Genomic DNA, 22591 nt, shown 5'->3' with positions numbered 1-22591 from the left:
TTATTAGGGAAAAACCAGTACTGTAAGGAGAGTTGTCATCTTTATTTTAAAATCTTGCAGCAATTGATTTATAATCATTCTATTAACACCAATTTTGACAAGTTTTGTGTTCCATTTCATGTAACGGAAATTTCATGGCAGAAGTCCCATAGCAGACATCTCAGAAGGGTAGAGACCATTTTTCAAACCACCTTCGTAATTCAGAGCTACAACCAATTTGATTTCTTCCCGAATCAAGAAAACTATATAACTAGATACACACAGGAAAATGATGCTAGCCAAGTTACGCCTTCGTACAAAAAGCAGTTACACAACACTGATTAAATTACTGGATCAGTACCTTTTGAAGTTGCTGAAATACACAATAACTAGATTATTGAAGATTAGAGGTGATGTTTTTATTTGAAGGATGGGAGTTGGGAGAGGGAAGGAGTTAAAAATAGTAAAATATGGTCATCATGAAGAAACCATCCCTGCTAGTAAGGTACTAAACATAAATTTTCTTTTTAAACTCAATTACCAATATATTTACAGAAGAGTCTCTGAGTATCAGTCAGTTGCCACGGAAATACGGAGACTAACCAGATAAACAATACCTGAAATTAAATGGAATTTGAATGGACATGCAGTTTGCTTCCATCACTTGTATTTTATCAGGCATCTGTATGCTGTGCAATATGTTTCATTCAACACATCATTTGAAACCCACAGAAAGAAACCCAGAAAGAAATATGTTGTTACAATTAGCATCCTTAGGTAAAATTTCACACTCCACAAAACAATGCAATTGACACAGGGCTTACATAGGACATTGGGTGATGTTTTGCACTGTGATGACTTGGAAATATAATTCACTGCACAATACTGACAGAATATTTACAGAAAACATAGCAATCATTAGTCTCTTATAAATAAGGTGACCAAATATCCTGGGCCTCCTATCAAGACATGCAATCCCCTTCGTGATGAAGGCAAGTCCGTATGTTGCTCTAATGAGCCTCCTCCTTTCCCTATCAGTATTCCAAAACCAAGAGAAAGATATCACACACAACCAAAAGCAGTAAAACAGCAACAAAAAAACCCACCTTCTTGTTAGCAAGTTTAAAATCTCAAGCCCAGTTCATCCTTTTAAGTATTGTGTCTCTTTTAAATCCTGTTTCTATTGCTTTAGTTTAGCAGGTTTCCCCTTTCCCTGACACACTGCCGATCCCCACCTTACTGAACGCAGGGAGGACTCAGAAGAGCTGAACTGCAAAAAAGAATTGTTCTAGCAGTAAGGGAAACAAAAGAACACAGGTTACAGGCAAAAGGAAAAGGAAGCTGAAAACCCCCATTTGTGTTTAGAAGGGGTATGAAGCAATGGAGTTTTGGTCGCCTTAGTTACAAGTCCCACTGTAACCTGCATGCATGTAGTTTTGTTTTAATCTGTAGAAGTGTTGAATCTCACAACCACACACAGTTCTATTCAAACACCGAACTGGTAAACAGTGTTATGAAGAGCAATCAAAGGGATGAAATAACTTTTGCTTCCAGAAGTCACAAAACAAGATATTCATAGAAGTCTTTTTTTTTTTTTTTTTTTTTCAGATGTGCATATTGATCTGTGCAAGTCCCATCTCTTTGTAGCCAGCAGTAATCCTACAGGTACGACCAGCACAAGCAGTGACCCTTTACAAGTTGCATATGCGGTTGCCATTAAAGTTGGCATTCACCAAAGGTTACCATACATGGTTCTGGGTACCACAATTATCGGCAAATCACTTTAATGGTGACCACTATATTACAAGTTACTCCAACTACACACACATCAGAAAGGATTATTACAGGGACAATACTTTACACTCCTACACCCGCAGCTTTCAGTTTGGTTTATTTTGTTGCTGTTTTCTACATGGCGGTGGTCTCCCATGACGCATAATGTGTTTTTCCAAACTATCTAGGATGGCAATAGCAATCCTTTGGACATGTGGATCAGTCTGGACATTTTCCTTGATGTTGTATAAGTGCTGTAAACCACCTTCTTCAATTAACATGCTGCAGTACCTGGCAGCTGTGACATAAAAAAAACAAAACAAAACAAAAAAAAAATTAAACAATAAAATTGTCTAGGGTAAATGTAGCAGATACTGTAAACACTAATTCAAATTCTCTTTCATCTCCTAGACTAGGCAGCATTTAGGACACTCCCTAAAGTGTCAACAGAAGTATATTTGTACTTTAACAAGTGACAACAGAACAACAGAGTTGTTTGGACAGGACTTCAATTGTAACCAGGTCTGTTTCCATGTCTGTCTTGCTGACTGGAAAGTGCCTTGCCTAAATGTAGTTTCTCCAAGGGAACAGGAATTAATACCCTAGGAACTTTTATTTTTTCCCACTTCATGCTAATGAATAATAAGCTAAGAAATCAGAATTTTAAAGGGTAATGTTATCTTAATACATACGATTTTTGCTGCAGACATGCTGCATGGCCCACACTGCCCATAACTGGACACCAGGTGTCATGAAACAGCCAAGCAGTGGAAAAAATGGATTGAATGACCTATTAAAAAAAAAAAAAAAAAAAAAAAAAGAGAGAAACAGCAACTTGCTTTACTACTATATTATTATTATTTTGAAGGTCACATGATATCTGCTCATTCAGCTACAGGTTTAACTAGGAGAGACACCTGATAAACTAGAGTTTTAGATGCAGCAGATGAGCCTTTTAATGCTTAAGACAATTACTAGCAAAAATCATACACAGAGGATACGTGGTATGCTTTTTACTATAGCATTTGGATGCCACCTGCTCCTTAAAGACAGGAGTAAACACAGTGGAAATTATAAGGATGAGATGGACAATAGTGATCTAATTGTACTTTTTGGCTTCAGGCTTCTTGATCTAGGATAGATAGTGCTAACCTAGCGCTAGCTAATGTAACCTTATGGTTAATCTTTGTGTCGAAGTCTTTAAGGCGTGCAGCCAAATATCTTTAATAGAAAAGCAGCAGCAGAACATGACATTTTTCTTTTACAGGAGTTCCTAACCTTCTTTGTTCACAAACAGAAAATGAATATGCTGTGTATTTTAAGCCGATAGGTGTTTCTCCACTGGACAAAATCATGTCTGTCTAGCAGCTCACTTTGCTTTGGAAACAAGTTTTAAAACTAGTTCAGTTTATTTTCCAAACTCTAAATTAATACAGTAGTTACCTGTAAGCCACCATTTCACATTCTGGGGTTGGCCAATTCAAAATGGCAGAATGCTGCAAAATACAGAACCAAGAACACTCATTGTTAAATACACACATTGAAAAAAACATAAAAGAGTATGATAAAATTCACCATCATTTCTGTACCAGCTGTTCAAGGAGGGATGTCCTCTGGCTGCGACTTAATGTCCAGGCCTGTTCTCCTCGTGATATCAAATGAGCAATAATCCCTGCTGCAAAGTAGCTAACTTCCACCTCCACACTGTGCAGTAATTTACTGATGTGGTCTATAAAGTCCTTCCACATTAATTCAGAATGGAGTTCTTTAACTTCAGCTATGTTATTCTGGAGAAGGAGGAAAAAAAAGAAAAGAAAATATCAACAGAAAGAATACGATATGAGGGAGATAAAAATATAAACTTGAACTACATTCTATAAGTAAACACATATAAACATCAAGATGAGGTCTTCATATATCTAGGAAACCACCAGATGCCAAAATACTACTTTTGTTTTTGAAAACTCTTTGACTCTAATGCAGACATCTGCCTCAAACCAAAGAGCTTTTCTCTTAAGTAATTTTAGGCCATTAGCATGCAGATTACACTAAGTTAAAGGCTAGTTTTAACATTCGCAAACACAATTTCAGTAAACTTCAGCAATGCACAATTCCGAATTGATTGATTTTCAATCTAATTTTTGCATTTGCACTTATCTGAAGCCCCACTCACTGTCCTTTCTTAAAAGCTCTTTTTGTTTACTGTAATCATAAATTTTAATATAATGAGTGCTTTTGGAGAACTGGTAAAACAGTCCAAAAAAATGTCATTGTGAATAATGCACACTATAAAGATTAGAGAAGCACATTAAGATATCAGGCAAGATTAACATTGAGTAAAAAACAACTTGAAAAAAATCAACTTTTAAAAGTACATATTTCAGGCTTTTTTTTTTTTTTCTTTTTCATCTCACCAAAAGTCCAAGAACTTTCTGTTGGATGGATGATTCAGATGGAAAAGACTGTGAAGAAAAGAAACAAACTATAGGTAAACAGTTATGCTTACTATTGAAACAATGTTAATTATGAACCTATGTTGATAATCCACCACCAAAACTGTACTCCTCACCTCTAAGACTCTCATGAAAAGTTCTAGCCCTTGATTTTCAATGAAGTGCCGACATGTTGTTGGAGATTCATCAGTGAGGTTCCAAAGTGCACTCAGTGTGAACTTGAGGGTAGTATCTACAAGGTTCTGATTTGTTTTCTGTTTAACTATTTGTAGAAGTTGCTGGAAAAAAACAATCCAAAAATCCCAGTTAAGACTACATGTAAAAAATGTATTAGCTCCTCTGCTTCTTTCTGCACCAACTAGGATAACCTATAGCTATAATTTATATGCAGAGTAAAGAGCTACATGTTTAGGGTCAAACTATACAAAATAACACAGCTATTAAAACTTTTTACCTCCCCTTTGAACATGGTTGCCTGCCAGAGGAATTCCTCTGTTTTCACCGTAATTACAGGTGGCACAAAGCTATTCGCAGAACTCTGGACCCCACGTGAACGTTGACAGCACTAACCATTTACTTCAAATACTCTCTTTTTGAGCATCTTTCATCTTATACAATGGACTTCAAATCAAGAGATATCTTGCTATTTTACTTTGTATCAATTGTGTCAATTTTTTCCACTTCGGCTTATTTTCATCTGTGCTAATATATGTCATTGCCACTGTTCCTGATATAATCTCTAGCAAATTCCCTACGCTTTTCTCTTCTAAAGAGCTTTCAACTGAATACAGGTTAATGTGTTCTTAGAATTCTATCTCCTTATGTTTATTTTGTATCTTTAGGAATACTGTCAGCATGAATAGCTGGAGAGAATGCTATTTTTGACTGTCAGGAAAGTATCTGACTTACCCTGACAATGAAGAGTTCTGCACCAAGTTGAGCTGTTTGTTCTGTTGAAAGCTGTAAAACAAATAAAACCATATCAACTAATTTTTAGATTTCAGAAATATTACCCTATCATCTCCAAGCTTCAATTCCGTACCTTTGCAGCAAGAATGGAAATTATGGCTACAGCCATCCTTTGCATGTTTTGATCTTCATGATTACAGAGCCACTGCATAACAAGTTTGGCTGCTTCAAACCTGGAATTTAAAAATAAATTTAATTTGCAGAAGTTTCACAAATCTTAGTAAAAGAAAGATCTACACAGACAACACACCAGATAAAAATGCATGCAAGACAAAAGAAACTGGAAGAAGTATGCCTTGTACAAAAAAAAAAAAAAAAAAAAAAAAAAAAGTAGAAATACACTGTGAAATTACAGGCCGGAGCCTCAGTCAGCTTTGAGTTGTTTGCTTAGGGTCTCTTACTTCTAACTATACATCAAAGTGCACAGGAATTGCTTCCAAAAAAAAGGAAGAAAAATTTGGCACAAAGTTCTGAAACACCAGACTAACACACTTCAAAGCACGTGAACAAAACATTTAAGTAGAAAAATCTCTGCAAAAAGCAATCCCATAGTTCCCCAGAGAAATCCTGACTTCTGTTACATGTAATTAGTGACAGACTCCACCCAGCTGAAGTAAAAAATACTTGTGTACCAAAGGATTTTTTTCAGACCTACATTCAATTACGAATTACAGGCCCTAAATAATGTAAGCCAGAAAAATTCAGCACACTGGAATGATTTAAACTGACCAAAACTGAGACCAGAAACAAACTTTCTGAAGGAACAAAGAAAAATATTCTACAATGCTACAACACATTTTAACTGACATATCAAACTTGCCTGTTAAATGGAACATCCTGAAGGATTCTGTCACTGCATAGTGAAAGAAGGCAATTCTTTTGCAGCTGTGAGAAATTAAGAAGAATTACTTGATCAGAGACATACATATTTCAGCATACTTTCTTGCTATGAATCATTAAACATTTCCATGAGGTTATGAGATGTGGAGAAACCTGTAAGATCCACAAGACAGGGAATCCTACAGAAAATAAAGACATTTTGGGTTTTACCTGTTGATGATTTGGGAAGTGTTCCATGGCCTTCAGGAGCAAGTGAGTGACATCAGCGAGAAGTCGCACAGGCATGCCTGCTGCTAAGTCTTGCTTGGTCAGGTTAAAGACACACGCGCTTGCTGCTAACTGCACAGGCAAGTTCAGAGGGTGATTTCTCATTCCAATAACCACAAGCTGAAACGCAGGAGTTTTGCCCACGTTAGTTAGTTACACATTTGCAGATATACCCAAAGAGCAATCCACTGTTGCTTGAGGCCACAACAATGACGCACAGCACCCAATTTCTGCCTCCCTTTTACTTTAGTGAAAAATCCATCTGGTGTGATTTTAATTCTCAGGAGGAACATTTCCTTCTGCTCAGTGATTCAAAGCTGACAACTTCTATTTCTCCAAGTCCTTTTGCACTGGTTGCGGCAGCCTCTCAAAGGAGAGGCTGCATGGAATGGAAGACATTCCTAGAAAGATACTGGGTTTGCTTTACACACTAGGAAAATAAAATCATTAAACTCTTTCAGAGATGAATGAGATAGGACAGAGTTTCTGCAGTGTTATGGTAATGACCTAGTGGCTTATTGTTTGGTGACTAGCCACTTCGTATCACATCCTAAGTTGTTAGGTCAGGATATATTTTTTGCAGCTTTTTCCAGAATTATGTTTTCAGCTATACATGTTGATTGTGATCTCACCTAAGAAAATATTTTTCTTGTTGACTATGGATGGCCAAAGTCTTTTTGATATTGTCACCAACAAAATCAACGTCACTCATTCAATGTCAAAAACCCCAAAATAATCTGTCCTATTGATGCCTCTTTTTATGATCACAGCAAAACCTAGAGCACCTCTGGTGTTCTAGACATGGAAAGCCAATGCCTAGAATGGATTTCTAAGGAAGTTTCTAGGATTTTCCAAGTCAGAGCCCAATATAAAGTACTAATGATATTTATTCACTTGCTATCATACTGGAAGTGACAGTGGAGAGACATACCACTGATTGCCTTCCTTATTATTACTGTTTTCTAAGCACCAGCAGAAGGTACTGTTGTACCTAGGGAATAAGGCTAGACAGACCTTTGATTTAACCCAGTACAGATATGTTCTCATTACAGAATTCAGCATCTGAAGACGACTTCCTATCATATTAAACATTAAGTGAAAAATTAATTTAGATGCTACTAAATTTTACTATACCTTAGTCCAGATCAATTTTACCTAACATAAAATGCTATAGGACATCTTTTACATCACTACTGTTTAAACAGTTGTTAATCTTTATCCAACACTACAATTTCAATCTTAAAAATCACAACCAAAAAATGCAAAAGCTTATAAAATAATCTATACCAGGGTTTTGGGGATGGGCTCAGTTTAAGGAACAAAGCAAGACAATCGCCAAAACTATATTATTTTACCTTTAAAATTTCAGGCTTCGTTTTCTCCATTACATGCGTCAGGCTGAATAAATGAAAGAGTGCTTCTCTCACAAAGAAGGCCCGTTCACTGTAACGCTTCAGTGCTTCTGAAATCTGAGTTTCATTTGCTTCTCCTGACACCTATGAACAAAGAAATAATCTTTAGTTCAAGATGTCATCATTTTACTTAAAAAATTTTGTTTTCAAAAAGTGCAAAGTTGCAGCCAAATCCTTCAGTAAGCAAATGATTACTTTATCTGACCATGTTAATCTAGAACTACACAATCTTCAAACCTTCTTCATAAAGAAGAATCCACAATATAAGCCAAAATTAGGCTTCAGCCATGTCTTTATGAACTGTATGAAGCCACTAAGTTAAAGTAGCACTTCGTAACTAACAAAAGCAGCTGATGAAGGATCAAATGCCTAAAAGCACTATTGTAACTGAATGCTCTGTCAAATGCAGCTGATAAACTGGTGAAGATGGTATTCTGGCTGCAGTTTCTTTACTCTTGGTTCTAGCTCTGGCAATAAAAAAAGATTTATGTTCTTTCCATTCTACATCAAGTTTCCCGTAAGCTGTATCTGTAGCAATGGCTTTCCAGCACCACATTAAAGAACTAACTCACGCTTTCTGACAAAGAAGTAATTCTTAAAAACAGACTTTAAATACATGTGAAAACTTAACAATGTGCTAACTTAGAAGCTATGAGCTGTTTAGTAATATGAGCTTAAGTTCAGAATATTAAATTAGCAACGAGCTGCAAATTTTTCCACTTCCCTATCTGCTGTATTTTCCATTTAACTATATTTTATCTACTTTAAAACTGTAAATTGTATACCTGTACCTGGTTTGTTTCTCAGTCCTACTACGTAATGAATCATTGCTGCAATCACTGTTTTTTAAAATTCTTAGTGAAGCATGCAGACCTTTTTCTACTTAATGTGTCACATAAGGAAAAGCAAATGTTCATAGACTGAAGTTTCAATTTCTGTGCATCCTGTATTGTATAGAGCCAAATTTTTCAAAACGTACTAGATCAGGAATATATTACAGCCTTGCAAGAACTGGATTTTGTTTCATAATCTCTTCTGATTAGAACAGGGCAATCATATTTACTGACAGGTTCTGCAGACAGTTATTACGCTATATGAAGAATTTCCACTTGGCTTCATGTTCCTAACTGTGGTGTCTGCCTAGTGTTCAATCTTTCAAGAATTTTCTATAATCAAATTTCACAGGATTGCTGTAAAGACAGTAATATTTTACTTCTGCCATCTCCATGAGTGCTGTGTCCTGTTTATTCTGTAGCAGTATCTAGACTAAGCAGCTGAATATTTCAGTAGTCACTAATGAATTTCAGGTCACAAAAAAACCCCAAAACAAAATAAAAACAAACAAAACATAACAAAACCACAACTGCTGCCTACAGTCTCTTCTTGACTACTATGCCTTAAAAAAAAAAGAAATATAAACTGCTTTTTGCTAACTACACTGCTACAAGTCCATAATGACTTTCACATTACTAAAACCTTCTTCCTTCCTGTCTTTTCATAGCACAGTCACTTGTATGAAGCATGTATTCTAAACATCAAGGATTATATTGAATTATTTTATACCACATATGAGGTAGAATTTCCTGATGCTGTACATCAGTCACACCAAACAGGAACTTGCTTTCTCCAACAATTAATTTCAACATTCATTCACATTGCTATCAGCTCTGACAACTAAGTAGTCAAGAGACTCGCTATTAACAACTGTCAAAAATTCCAGGGAAAAAAAATATTATGTAGCTGTGTTACCTCACTTGCCTATAACAAGAGCATTCTGAATTTTAAAACTGAAGTGCGAAAAAACTGTGCAACTCAAGTTGCACATGAGACAGACTAAACTATGAAGACACTATGCAAACTCTTCCTCATTTCCTCTGCAGTTTCCATCATCCTCATGGCACAGCAGAAAACAGAACTCAGAGTCAAATATGATATACCACTGACACTGACATGTCTAAAACATCTTTTTTTTTCTTTAATTCTGACCCCTTCATAGCAGTGACAGGATAGGCTCATTCTCCAGCAAGTGCATGCATATCCTACAGAACTGAATGACGTCTTGGTGCCTGACACTGACAGATAAATAAATGCACTTCAGCAAACATCATCTCATCCTAAGGGGCTAAGTAATTTAGGATTTCCTCAAGAAGAGGAAGTTTTTCATCCTAAGTAATTGCTTCTTACATGTTCATCACCAAAAGACCTATCACCTATTAAAATATTTCTACGCACCTTGAATGAAATGGTGATGGAGTTCAACAGCAGCTCAGTTATTAAGTTTTATTGTATCTTCTCTGTTAATCATGAACTGCTCAAAGCTTATGCAAATTGTACCTCCACCTCTTACATACTGCTGCTTTATGCTAGATACTCTGCTGGAAATCAGATAATATTCCAGTAAATGCCTTCAGACTAGACAAAGTTCTCCTCTCTTAGATCTGTTAAATTGGGATCTAAGGCTCATTGAAAAAGCACAGAAAATAGATGCTTTTTACATTAGTATTATGTAAATTTAGCAGTTTCTGTGCCAGAATTAAGTAGAAATTTGACATAAAGTCAGTAATTACAAGTAACAACTTTAAAAAATGAACTCACAGTCCTTTCTGAAACACCCACATAGTTTTGTTACAAATTATTAGTTCTATTTTCTCTCCACATTGTAATTTTTCAGTAAAATGAATTGCCCCACTTAACCTTTAGGTTTCCTTCTCCTGTTAGGAATTCTGAGTAGCCAGCGTCAGTAGCTAGCAGTCCTACAAACTGCATTGTGGGCCGTTGCTGAATAAATGCTTCTACAGCTTTATCCGTCACATGTTTTCTTCCAGAAACGTCCAAAGACACAAGGTTAGGCAAGATATCTTTCTGTTCCAGTAAACGAAGTGCTATGTCTGATGTGAATTGTTTGTCATCTGAAATATCAAGGTGATTCAGGTATTTTAGTTCTCTTATAACATCCAGAATCTGGGTTGTGGTCATTTTCAAGCATTTCAGGTGGTGCATGGTCAAAGACTTGAGTCTGTCTTTGCAGGTGAGGAGTGCTGTTATGTCAGTGACAGAGGTGTTTGATATATCCAGGCTTTCTAATCGAGGAAGTGAAGCAACATCTGCCAAGTCCTCATTGTAGAACAGAACATTGGTAATACTCAACGCACGAAGCCCAGACAGCTGACTGAAGCACCTCTCGTATGGGTCTTCCAAAGAAAGAGTTAGTGAGTTCAGCACAAGGCATTGCAGATTTTGTTGGATCCATTTATTGCTGCCAAGTCCACTTATAATGTCTGTGATGGTTATATCTGCATTCATCCCAGTAGCATCAAGTTCTACCAGCTTGTGATGGCAGAATGCTTTCCGGAAAGCCACAGCAGAGATTTTTGCTTTCCGGATACAAGCTCGTTTCAAACGCATCTGGTTGCCTCGGAAGATGCCCACAGTTCCATCATTCAGAAGCCCTGTTGGAAAACAGCATTAGTATTTGGATTCCAGTGTTACAGAACATTATTTTTATTTAAAAAACCCAAAGAGTGAAAGGTATTAACAAGGAAAATCAATTGCAAAGTATTCTGTCTTGGATCATTATGCCACAGATCCCAAAATTTTATATTTGAGATTCCACTTTTAAAATTATGATCTCACTTTCTCAAAAATTCCAGGTTTAAGAACAGGACAGATAAATTAAGAAGTAGTATATACACACTACCTGTTTGGTTCAGAACATGGAACATGCCATAAATAAAATATGAATATGATTCAAAAACATTCAGTCTGCTGCCTGCATTTTCTGGATATTCTCACTGAACTGGTTAGAAATGTGCTAAAAACAGAATTTCAAGTTTTCTAAAAGTTATCTTCCTTGGTCAAGGTTCCATTAATCTCAAGATAGTACCAGCAATCAATGACCAGTTCTCATCTTGCTTTAACTCAATTGAATAATTTAGCATTTGACTGAATTCATAAGTAGGATCAATACACTGAATTAAGCTAATTAAGTTCTTCTATATATCCCTCATGAAGGAGGTAGGAGTGTTGCTCAGAAACAAGCTGAATGTGAGAAAGAAACCTAAGAAGTGATTCAAAGAGGAGAGAGAGGAGGACAAGGAAAGGGTGGGAAGGAGAGAAAGATAGCAATAAAAAAAGGAAATGCAACAATCTTTTTTGAGATAATTACATTTTTGCTCTGTAGCAAGAAAACTGTTTAAGTAGTCTTTCCTTGCAACATACTGGCAACATCCTAACTGAAATAATACATTTAGTTCCATGCACAGGATTATCCTAAATGCATTGAAAATACCAAGATTTCTTTTTTGTATCTTATCAACAGAAGTATTACTGCTTTACACAAAGCCATATGAGAAGGGTACGGTTGCACAAGCATGCATGCAAAAGGAGCAGGAGAACACGTCCTTCTAGTTTCACTCTAGAGGGTTACAAATGTCAACACTCCTGGTTTTTATCTGCTATCTTCAAGCATACTAAACATAGAAAATAAACTGAAAATGCAACATATTTTAATAAAAACATCATTGCCACTACGGTTTGGATTTAAGTCACGAGTTAACAATTGCCTCTGTGACAAAGTCAAACTAAGGTTAAGATTTACAGGCCTTTCTAAAGCAAATGGTTTCGGCATTTCTGACCGAGCAGTCGGTACATTCCTCTTTTGCAGAAAAAGCAAAAACATGAGGTGAAACAATTGGTACCCAGCAGAAAAATTACATGCAATAATTAATTATAATTTGGTTAAAATATTTCTAAATTACTTCTTAATTTTTCCTCATCTCTTCCTTTAAGGATCAAGTTAGGCTCTCTCACTGGCCTACCTTAGCCACACCCTGTTTATCTGGCATGCACTTTTCCTCACCCTGTGCTCTGACACAGTGTTTGTGATGTTTTGGTGTCTGGAACTGCCTTCACCACTACTAGCACTGGTAATAAGTTTCTGGTAATTCAGTTTCCTTGAATCTGATTTCTTGGGACTACTCTAAATAACCACTTATCAGAAAGTAATGTACATTGAAGATGAAAACTTTTTTTGAGTTTGCCTTTTTTGAGGACTATTACTTCTGTTGTGTCCGACTAGAGCAACTTGAGAAAACAATAACACCAGTATTTGCACAACAAGATCCAGTCAAATCTTCACCTATAGGATAGGGCGCTTGGTCTGCTTACAGTAATTTTTCTAGTGTCACGTCTCATCGCTTAATAAAAGCCTCCAGGAATGCATCTCCTGCCCCTTCTCTAAGGTAATCTGTACATTCACTCTTTTCATGCTAAGGAGCTTTTATTGACACGACATTTTCCTTTATCACGCTTAAATCAAGCAAAGGAGAGGGGAGCCCTCTCCTCAAAGATGTGCTGACAGAGAACATGATAGGCCAGTATGTAAAATACAAGAACACCACAATGTCATTTTCACAGATGTTTATACTACTCTTGAAACTGACTACTTTTGAACAAATAATTCCACACCAACAAAAGCGCTACGAGATGAAAAACTATTTTAATGACAATCATAAGATTATTTCCTAGTTTAATCACAAGGACACACAGCAAAGAAAATTCAATTAATTGCTCTGTCAGAGATGTTGAAATATTTCAGCGTTGCTAGAAGTAGTAGAATCAAATAATTTTTTTAAGTGATTGAAAGATCTATTAATTTAATGTTCCTTTAAGTGAACATTCTTTAAAATCATAAACCCAAGACAAAGGACTTCATTTAGAACTACCTATATGGCAATGAAACATTCAGCAGAAGCTGTTGAAAAGCAAAAATAACAGAAATTCTGTATTAAAACATTAAGGAACACAGTTTTAACATCTGCAACAGCAGATTCTACTAGAAAATACACCAGAACTGCCGTGTCACATTCCAGTAAAATATTTTCACTGGTGACCCACAAATAATTGTTTTTACCATGAAATGCCATCGTTTGCAGCAATCGATCGGCCACTTCTTGAGGAAACATCCCTGGCTCCTGCAAGCATAGTGTTCCATCTTGCCTTTCTGTGCAAAACTTCTCTAGGTTGGCAGTCAGGAAATTCAAACATATATCAAGTAAAGAATAAGGAGAAGCTTCCTCCTGTCATATGCAAAACACAACGAAACAAAAGAGATTTAGTCAAATCATTCATTCTGTCTATGCATCTTCCATTACTCTATAATGTTGTTTTTCAGTACATAATTCTTTTTTCGTTACTCTGATTCTCATCGGAACAGGCAGATATTACAAAAGGAGAGGTCTCCCTTAGAGCCACACAACGTCGGGTCACACAGTAAACAACTGGCCAAAGCGATGAGCAGCCTCCTACCCCAGTCACTCCCAGAACCACACCCGGTCTGGTCTGTTGTGCTTGAGCCCTGCCTGCATTCACAGGGGAAGAAAAGTAATTGCTGATAAGGTCATTCGAATTTATGAAGTCTACTGGGAATTAATCAATCAAGACAGACTGAAAGAAGATTTTAAATCAACTTCTACTTCTTGATTTAAAACTATTTCTTTTAATCTTTCATTTAAGCCAACCCATATTAGAAGTCTACTACCATTCTACAATAGAAATACAGATAAATATCATATATTGTGAAGAGCAATTTTTTATACTGAAAAAGGCAGCAAGAGCTTCAGATCAAAAAAGGAAACTCAGAAATAACTATTTTAATTCCAAATTTTGTGCGGTAATAAAGTAACAACTATTACAGTATTCCTTCTGATTCCCAATTTCCTCCAGGTGCTTAGCGTAAAAAGGAAATAATCTACAGTAGAACCCTATAAGGTACAAAGGACAAGGCAGAATATAAACTTGAACTTTTCTTTCAGAGTTTGTACATTGATATACAAAAATCTGAAAGTTTTTTTTTTATTCCATGCCTAATAATAGCCTACTGTTTTCAGTCACACAGATTAATCAACATAAAGAATGACTCTCAGCACTGTGAATCATCCCCAGTGCTACACAAAAGAAGGCTGAGTGACTGGTACATACTCCCCCAGACAATTTTGAAAATAACAGCATCAACTGTTGCCAGGTCTCATCCGTAGGAAAAATTGTAGCTTGCCTTTTATACTGAAAGTTCTGGATAATTTCACCTTTCTTTCCTAGCTCATTTAACTTCTCTTCTGTTGCTTCATTTTCCTAATATGCTCACCACAGAAGGACAAAAATAATTAAAAGGCTACACAGAAGAACTATAAAGAAAGTGACAAATATAAGTCTTCTAAAATAAGGTGCCTATATTTGAAGACTGGGAGGTACCATGCTAGGGCAAAGATGGAATGGAGCTTATCTTTAATGAATCATGTATTGACAACAATGACAGACTGCAGTTTAATAGCTCCAGAAGACTTAAATACAGGTTTGGGAACTAGAAACTCCAAATTATTCAAATATAAGCTCTTTCTGCAGCTTTTGGCATGCAACTTCCAACTCCTTTGACTTGATTTTGCTAAGTGTCTAATTTTTATTCTTTTATTTAAAGCTTGACTATTACATTTTATTGTTGAAGAAACGGGAGTTACTTTGTGACGCAACCTGCTCATATTACCAAAAAACCAGCAATTTTGGCTGCCTCCAATCTTAAGCTGATAAGAAAAGTAAGGACAGAATTTGGAACTATGAACGTCTTTTGTTTCTTTATAATGTGCAACAATGCCTTAAGTACTTCTAAAGGGAAAAAACCCCAACCAATTATTTTAAAATAGTACATTTTTTAAAGCATAGGGGGAAAGTTTCTTTTTTAACCTGAAGTTAATACACACACCTCGGACTTTATATGACAGCTGCACAATTCAAAGAAAAATCAGAACTCTTACTCAAAGGCATGTGAAAATTATCCCCACTGAAGCAAAGATATCCTCATCTCCCATTACATCTTGTGCTTCTAATTTGATGCTTAACTACGAGAAAAACAGAATACTGGCTCTCTTTGTTCCTTCTGGCACTGTTCCATAATTTCCGCCAGAAAAGCTAAAACACTTTTATACATCAGGGAGCAAACTCCAATGAGAATTTTTAGCCTTGCAGATAGGCCACTAGCATATGACTCAGAAAACTATTTTTCCAACCAACACCTCTAACTGGCCAATCTGTAATTTGGAGATATTGTTGTAATTTTCATATAAAGTAATCACTTCAGAATTCCTTACAGAACATCTCCATACAATAAAGGAACAAAATCCACAAGCAGGGATCAATTACACTTGCAAACAATGCAGTATCATTTTTATTAACTCCACTTATACCAGTTATAGGAGATATATGTAATGTTTCTTCAACTTGTTGCCAAAAGGCTGAAGAAACACACCTAACAAAGGCACCTGAGGTAACCTGGGCAGATAGGCAGCAAAAAAACCATTATCTGTATCTAATAAAATCCCTTGACAAGCATCATAAAAACATTATCCTAGGCTGTCTGCTACTGAAATAGAACAGCTTGAATGCAGTCTGTAAACCTTTTATGCGAGCTAGCAGCATTCCTTTTCTCAACTTCTCTTTACTTAAAGGAATATTGCCCAGTTAAAGACCTCATCGTAAAAGTGTTCAGTTGTATTTAAAATCCTAACCTTCTACAAGCTAAGTGGTTCCCTTCTTTAGCTATGCTTTTGAACGTCAAGTTGAAAACAAATCTGGCATTTGTTTCCAGCTGATTTCACTTTCTGGTTCTAATACTCTAATGAGATGCTGGAAATGTGTGCCAACCACACTCCAGGATTTTATTTATTTTTTTAATAAAGATCACCCAGCAATATTTGAGTAGAACTTTTATTATGTATAATTGACTTTTTCATAGCCATCTTAATTATCTGATACTTCCATGTAACCTCACAGTTTCTTTCATTCTATCAAATTAATTCAGTGGCCAGAAAATAAATATAGAAATTAATTCCCCAAAACACACAATTATGCACTACATGATGCAAGCCTGAGTGTCTTCATTAGCTAAAACACATAAGAGTAATGTGACACATCTAAAACCAACTACCTTACTAAACAGTACAAAAAGTAGAATAATTCTATTTAGATGGGCTTTTAAAGGCTTATTTAAATACATTATTTAAAAAAAGGATAACTTTCTAAGTGCTTAACATAACCAAGGCAAATCAACAAACAAAAAAATGTGTCACTGGGAGGGGGAATAAACTGCATGGCTACTGGCATCAAACAGAAATCCAATACACCAGCGGACTGAAACGCAATACCTGCTCCAATGTGATGTTACCCAGTTCAGCTTATAGCTCACGCCAGTGGAGCTGGAAAGGTTCTCACAAAGAACACTATCCCCCACATTTTCTTTTAAAAACTCCTTGAATCGACTTTAAATATTGCTAGAATATATTTAACCTGTATTTCAAAATGCAGTTAAAAAGAAAAAAAAAAAAAAAAAAAGAGCTTAAGGGGACATATTAAAGTACCTGCAATAAGTTAGAGAATCTTAAGCCTAACATTATGCCCAGATTAACCAGCTGAGCATGAGTACCTAAAAAAAATCCTGTTTCTTTGGGAAAGCATCACCACACAACCACCTGCTTATACAACAACAACTAAAAAGAGAGAAAGGTTTAACTTATGTTTTCCAGCAGTAATTGCAATCTAACTTTGCAGAAAAAGTAAATTCCACTGCTGTGTGGGCCTTTTTCACTACAGGTATTGTGATCCTTCCAATTCCAGCCTGAAAGATTCAGTTCCTCCTGGCTTTGTGTCTCAGACTCATTAAAAATAACACTCTTTTTTTCCACATGTAGTTTTTTGGGGTTGTTTTCCCCCTCAATAAACGAGTATAAAACACTGGAAGACAAATACCAATTTTGGCTCCAACAGAACACTTCTGTGATGTACTCCTCAATTTTTATACCTGATTGCAGGCTCGGTGTGACAAAACCCAAATGTGTGAGGCCTCTGTATGCCAGGCCCATCTGCTTTTTTTTTTTTTTCTCTCCTCTCTGAAGTCTCAAAGGACATGGGGTATAGGATAAGTGACTTTTCAAATTGTGACAATTGTTTCTCTTAAAAAGTTATCAGGGGGTTAAGATGTAATGTAGGGCCTTAGTCTTTGGTGTTGGACATACCATGTTTCTATAACTGTTTTCCACCTCTCCAGAGCCCCAAAACTTTACCTGCTTTCTTAAAATGAACATTCTTAAAATGATCAGGAAATAGCAGCTCAAGTAACAATCATCCAAATTCTTCTGAGCGCTAATAAGGGAAAGGCAGTGAAAAATTAAACAGTTCTATGAGTTATGTTAGGAAGAAAGTTTTATGATTATGCTACTTAAATTAAATGGAATGAAACAGATGTAGGCAATTTATTAACCAGACTCAAGGAAGGATTATGCTCAAAACTCAAATTTAACATTAACTATCCTGGCACAACAAGTGGGAACATACTGATAAAGTTGCTAGTGATACAAAGTTGGCAGAGTTCACGAGAGGTCTAAAATTAAATAGTGCCACATTAAAACTACATAGTAAGGCCGTTTATTTAAAGATTAATACCAAGAACTGGAGATATGAGTTCATCAATTAAAATGGCTGGAGAGAAGAACCTGAATGGTTTGCTTAACCACAAGAAAACAATGTGAGGCAGCCAAAGAAGGTATCAGGAGAAGCATCAAGCAAAAATAAGGAAGTATTATGTCATTTTCAAGACACTCTGAGATCTCATGGGGCTATTTATGTTAAGAGATACCTGCACCATTTTAGTTTGAACATAACAGCTACTAGAATGCTCTGGGGAAAAAAAAAAAGCATGTTGGGAGTAGGAAACAAAACCAGCTTTTCTTAGCCGAGCAGATCAAATGGTGAGAGATATGAATGCTGCCTGTAAATACAGCACAGTGAATAAAAGCTATAGAAGGAAAACACCTATTAAAGTGACGTACAATGCCAGCACAGCAACAAAGGGGCACAGAAATGCCACGAATTAGAATTTTTGCCATAAATTTGGATGTCAGTACATAGCTGCCAAATTTCAAACAATGATGATCTACCCTAGTCCACTGAGTGGAACAGCAGGTGCAAAAGGTACCTACTTTTAAAATAAAGATAAACTTTATTAGGAGATTAAATGAAATCAGGCTTTTAATAACAAGGGATGAGACTAGATAACCCAGGAAGTTCCTGCTAGTCCTTTAAAAGCAAATGTGCATACTCATCTCTCAGAGGAGCAATCAAAACAGCACCCAGATGTTCTGCTCCGAGGCCTGCCTTTAACAGAGAGGCTGTTTCTCCACCGCCAGTTTTGGCCAGCTCCGTGCTGTAAGGGCACTCTACCACACACGACACAGATCAGCAAGGCCCACGTACCGCGCATACCACAAACCCCGTGCTTTCGGTGGCACGGCTTTTTTTTTTTTTTTTTTTTTCCTGCAGCCAGCCCCTCGGACAAAGCAAGCCCCAGCGGGAAAAGTGCTGTTTGAGGGCTGGACATCCTGGGGGGCAGGCAGGCTCCTCTGCTAGAGGAGGCAGAGACGGCTGTGCTGCGCTCTCCCGTCCTGCCGTGCCCTTCGTGCCGCCCGGCGGAAGAGCTCTGCCCGCCGGGCCGCCCCCCGTTCCCCCCTGGCCCTCGGCACCCTGAGGCCGGGCCGGACATCGCCCGCGCGGCGCTGCGGGGATGCCGGGGCGCACCGGGCGGGGCTGCCGCTGCTCCCCCCGCTTCGCATGGCGCCGGGCTTCAGCCTCCCCCTCTGCCGGGTCTCCACCGCTCTTTTATATAACGGACGGGGCGGCAGCCGCAGCGGTTACACAACGGCGAGGGGGCGAGGGGCAGCCCGCCCGCCCCGGGGGCTCGCTCCCGCCTCTGCCCCTCAGCGGCACCGGGGGGGCGACCTCGCGCCCCCTCCGCCCAACGGCCTCACCTGTCCGGGCGCGAGGCACGCCCCACGCTCCCCCCCGCCGGCAGAGCGGGGCTCGCGGCGCCGCCATAACGGCCCCTCGCCCCGGGGCGGCGGGCGTTCGCCCCAGCTCTCCTCCGCCGGGCTCTGTCACCCTGCGGCGGGGGGCAGCCAGCCCACCCGGTGCGATGGCGACCTCCACCCATCTCCTCAGCGCCTCCTCGGGCCCGCGCTGCCCGCCGCCCTCACTCACCATCGCGGCGCTGGGTGCCGGAGGCGAGCGCCCAGCGAGCCGGGTCCCGGAGCTTCGCTCCTCTTTTTTTTTTTTTTTTTTTTTTTTTTTACCTTTCCTCCGTTTTTTACCCCCCGACCTGGAAGTGAATCTGCCTCAGCCGGCCGAGAAGCGGCGCCGAGCCCGCCTCCCTTAAAGGGGCCGCGCCAGGCACCCGCCCGCTGCTCTAGGGGTGAGTGGGAACCTCCAAATCCGTGTTTAAGGATGAAGAGCGTAAAGTGTCAGGAGAAGGGTCTGTTACGCAGCAAAGCGCACTGACCTCGCGTGTTGCGGTGTGGGAGACCTTCCCTGACGCCGAGTTGGTTTTATTTCAGGTGAGGCAGGGGAGCCTGTGCGGGCAGGGGCCGCTGCGGACCGGGGCAGTTCTGGAGCAGTTCCCTGTCCTTGGGTAACCTCTCACAACCAGGCGTTCAACCTCGTCTTCATGCTTGTTGCTCACAGATGAACCTCTGTAATTTAAATGTTTCCTGCCCAAACTAATTTCTTCTGGCAATACGAGGAATAACCTCCAGTACAGTAGGTTTTGCCACCTGCTTTGAAGTTGGAGAGGAGCTTTGCCAGAAGCTTTTATACAAAATAATTTCAAGTTTCAGATATAGTAGTAATGATGAAAACCTGTCTCCCAGGAGATATGTTCTATAATGTATTGTTGGTAAAGAGAATACAGTTTATTTTTGTGTCAGGATACAAAGTAAAGAACGATAAAATTACCCTGTCCAAGTAAAATGAAATTACAAAGAGTTTACTGTTACACCTTTTCAGGAATTGCTGATTTTATGTACAGCAGCGTTAAATAATATTTGTTTGCAAGCCAGCAAAGCTTGCATAAACACTTAAGGAACAATTGCTAAAATAATTTCTGTTTCCGCTATTAGAAGATGACAAAATATTCTACAAACATTCTCAAACACAATTTTGCGTGTTTAAGGACTACAGGGCAAAGGTCAGATACAATGGCAATTCTTTAGGATGTTGATGTAGAGAAAGTAAATTACATGCTGAGGGTCTGACAAGAACAGAATCAAAAGTCCTCATGTTCTGAATTTAACCACTTAAAATCTAATCTGCTTAGAAGAAATAGTTTATATAATTATGGAAAAAGAAATTAGCTTAGGGCGAGGCTAGTACTGTTATTCTTACTCCATTACATGTTTCTTCCACATCCTGATGTCTTTTGGAGCTTCCAGGCTGTTCTTTCTGTACCTACTAATAAATTTACTAATTCACTCCAACCTGAGTATCACCAGATGTTTTGTCTTTACCTTCTTTTTCTCATTCCACTCGGATTTATGATAGGAACTATCTTCCTTTCTCCTGTCCGGGCTCAGACGGTGAAAGCTCTCAAGCGACAGATGATCCTCTGCTCTGGGTGCCCCTTCTTGGCCTGCCCCACTGTACTCCAGTGGCAGCGACAAGGGAAGGCTCGTGGCGCCACTTCGCTGCTAGCGTGGAGAGGCCGTACGCTTGAGTTGGCACTGAGCCGGCAGGGGAAACTGCAAAGACAAAAATCCCAGCAAGAACAAACTTCAGGGATTTAAACCAAGTAACTCAAAAGAGTTTCTACTGAGCCTGCGCAAACTGAAATTTTTCAGACTGGATTTTCAGAGAAATGGTATTGCTGGTACAAAAGCAGTTCATCTTCCAAAGGCCTTTCCCAGAATAGAAGACTTCACATAAAAATACTCAGAAAGCAGTCAGCATTGGCCAAACTACGTATATCTTCTTACTTACCTTCTCACAGACATGTCAGTAGTTTTGGTCAACACCTTTTGAAAACAAGATTTTTGCTTCATGTGGACAACAGGTGTTAACTCCAACCCAAATGCTGAAAATTTTGTCTGAAAAGTTTTAAGGAAATACTTTAACAGAAGTTGTAACTGGCAGCACGTCTGACGGGTGGTACCAGCAGTCCGACCAGCAACGGTTCTCGCAATTAGCTCCTGCCACTAATAAACCACCTGGTTTCTTCCTATGGGAGCCTACGCACAGGATTTAACTGAGTTTTGCTTATCCCAAAAGCTTGACAAGCCAGCGTTATGTTATGGAAATAATTTGGGACAGAGCATTCTCAAATACTCTTGGAAATTCATTTTAACTTAAATGTTCTTTGAAACTAATTTTAACTCTAAGCAATTTGTCACACAGATTTCTAATGTGCTCAGAAAACTTAGTTTGTGCTGAAAACCGCTGGAACTGGATAGTGTGCCGTGTTTTGTGTAAGTATCCTAATATCACATCTGGCTTAAATTCACCCTCGGGTTTGCTGGGTGGCGGCGATTCCTCACCAGTCTGGGTGTTTTCAACCCTGGCACTGCCTGCTGGGACACGCTTAGATGCAGGGTTCTGTCTGTTTTGTTGGACCACATGAAGGAACGGTGGCTGGTAACAGTCACCAGCAGCAAATCCCTCCTTCTGCAAGTGAGCTGAAAACTATTTTGCTGTTCATCCGAGACAAAAACATGCAGGGAGCAAGTTGGGGAATTGGCACAGCAGCCCTGGCTTCTAGGCTGTACGTTGGGTATTAATGTATATGGTAATGTCTCAACCTAGGGATTTGATTGTCGTGAATAAGACCTCAGAAATAGGTATCCAGTGGCGCAAAAATCAGAAAGTAAACTACAAAAAAAAATGTATTATTCCGTAAACGTCTGAATTGTCAGTCTCTGGCGATCCCGACAGGGAGAGATGAGGTGGTGCAGACGAAGGCCGGGGCTCCCATCTCCGAGCCGTGCCGGGGCGGCGCCAGTCGGTACCCCCCGGTCGGTACCCGCCGGTCGCGGTGCC

General features: G+C 38.7%; 1 protein-coding gene and 1 long non-coding RNA gene across 3 annotated transcripts; one reads left to right on the top strand and one right to left on the bottom strand.

Moving 5' to 3' along the window:
* Nucleotides 1-21: 21 nt before the first annotated feature.
* On the bottom strand, nt 22-19924 carry LOC104473736 (protein zyg-11 homolog B). 2 transcript variants are annotated; one of them, XM_086753301.1, is made up of 14 exons: nt 19769-19924; nt 13605-13770; nt 10388-11142; nt 7637-7777; nt 6225-6401; nt 5995-6059; nt 5248-5347; nt 5115-5165; nt 4322-4483; nt 4167-4214; nt 3342-3539; nt 3196-3248; nt 2445-2542; nt 22-2050 (listed from the first exon to the last, which is right to left on the bottom strand). In XM_086753301.1, exons 1-14 carry the CDS (start codon nt 19769-19771, stop codon nt 1860-1862), a joined length of 2208 nt encoding a protein of 735 aa, XP_086609427.1. In that variant the 5' UTR covers nt 19772-19924; the 3' UTR covers nt 22-1859. The 2 variants fall into 2 exon arrangements, with proteins under 2 accessions (XP_086609427.1, XP_086609428.1); XM_086753302.1 differs by lacking the exon at nt 19769-19924 and adding an exon at nt 18834-19202.
* Nucleotides 19861-21039, top strand: LOC147599992 (uncharacterized). The gene is made up of 2 exons (XR_015259188.1): nt 19861-19979; nt 20122-21039. It is a non-coding gene; the product is annotated as an uncharacterized LOC147599992 (long non-coding RNA).
* Nucleotides 21040-22591: the final 1552 nt, after the last annotated feature.

Source organism: Chlamydotis macqueenii, chromosome 8, assembly GCF_036417535.1.
Source record: "Chlamydotis macqueenii isolate bChlMac1 chromosome 8, bChlMac1.mat, whole genome shotgun sequence".
Lineage (NCBI taxonomy): Eukaryota > Metazoa > Chordata > Aves > Otidiformes > Otididae > Chlamydotis > Chlamydotis macqueenii.
The sequence above is the reverse complement of the archived record's forward strand: the minus strand, read 5'-3'. Positions and strand labels throughout refer to the sequence as shown.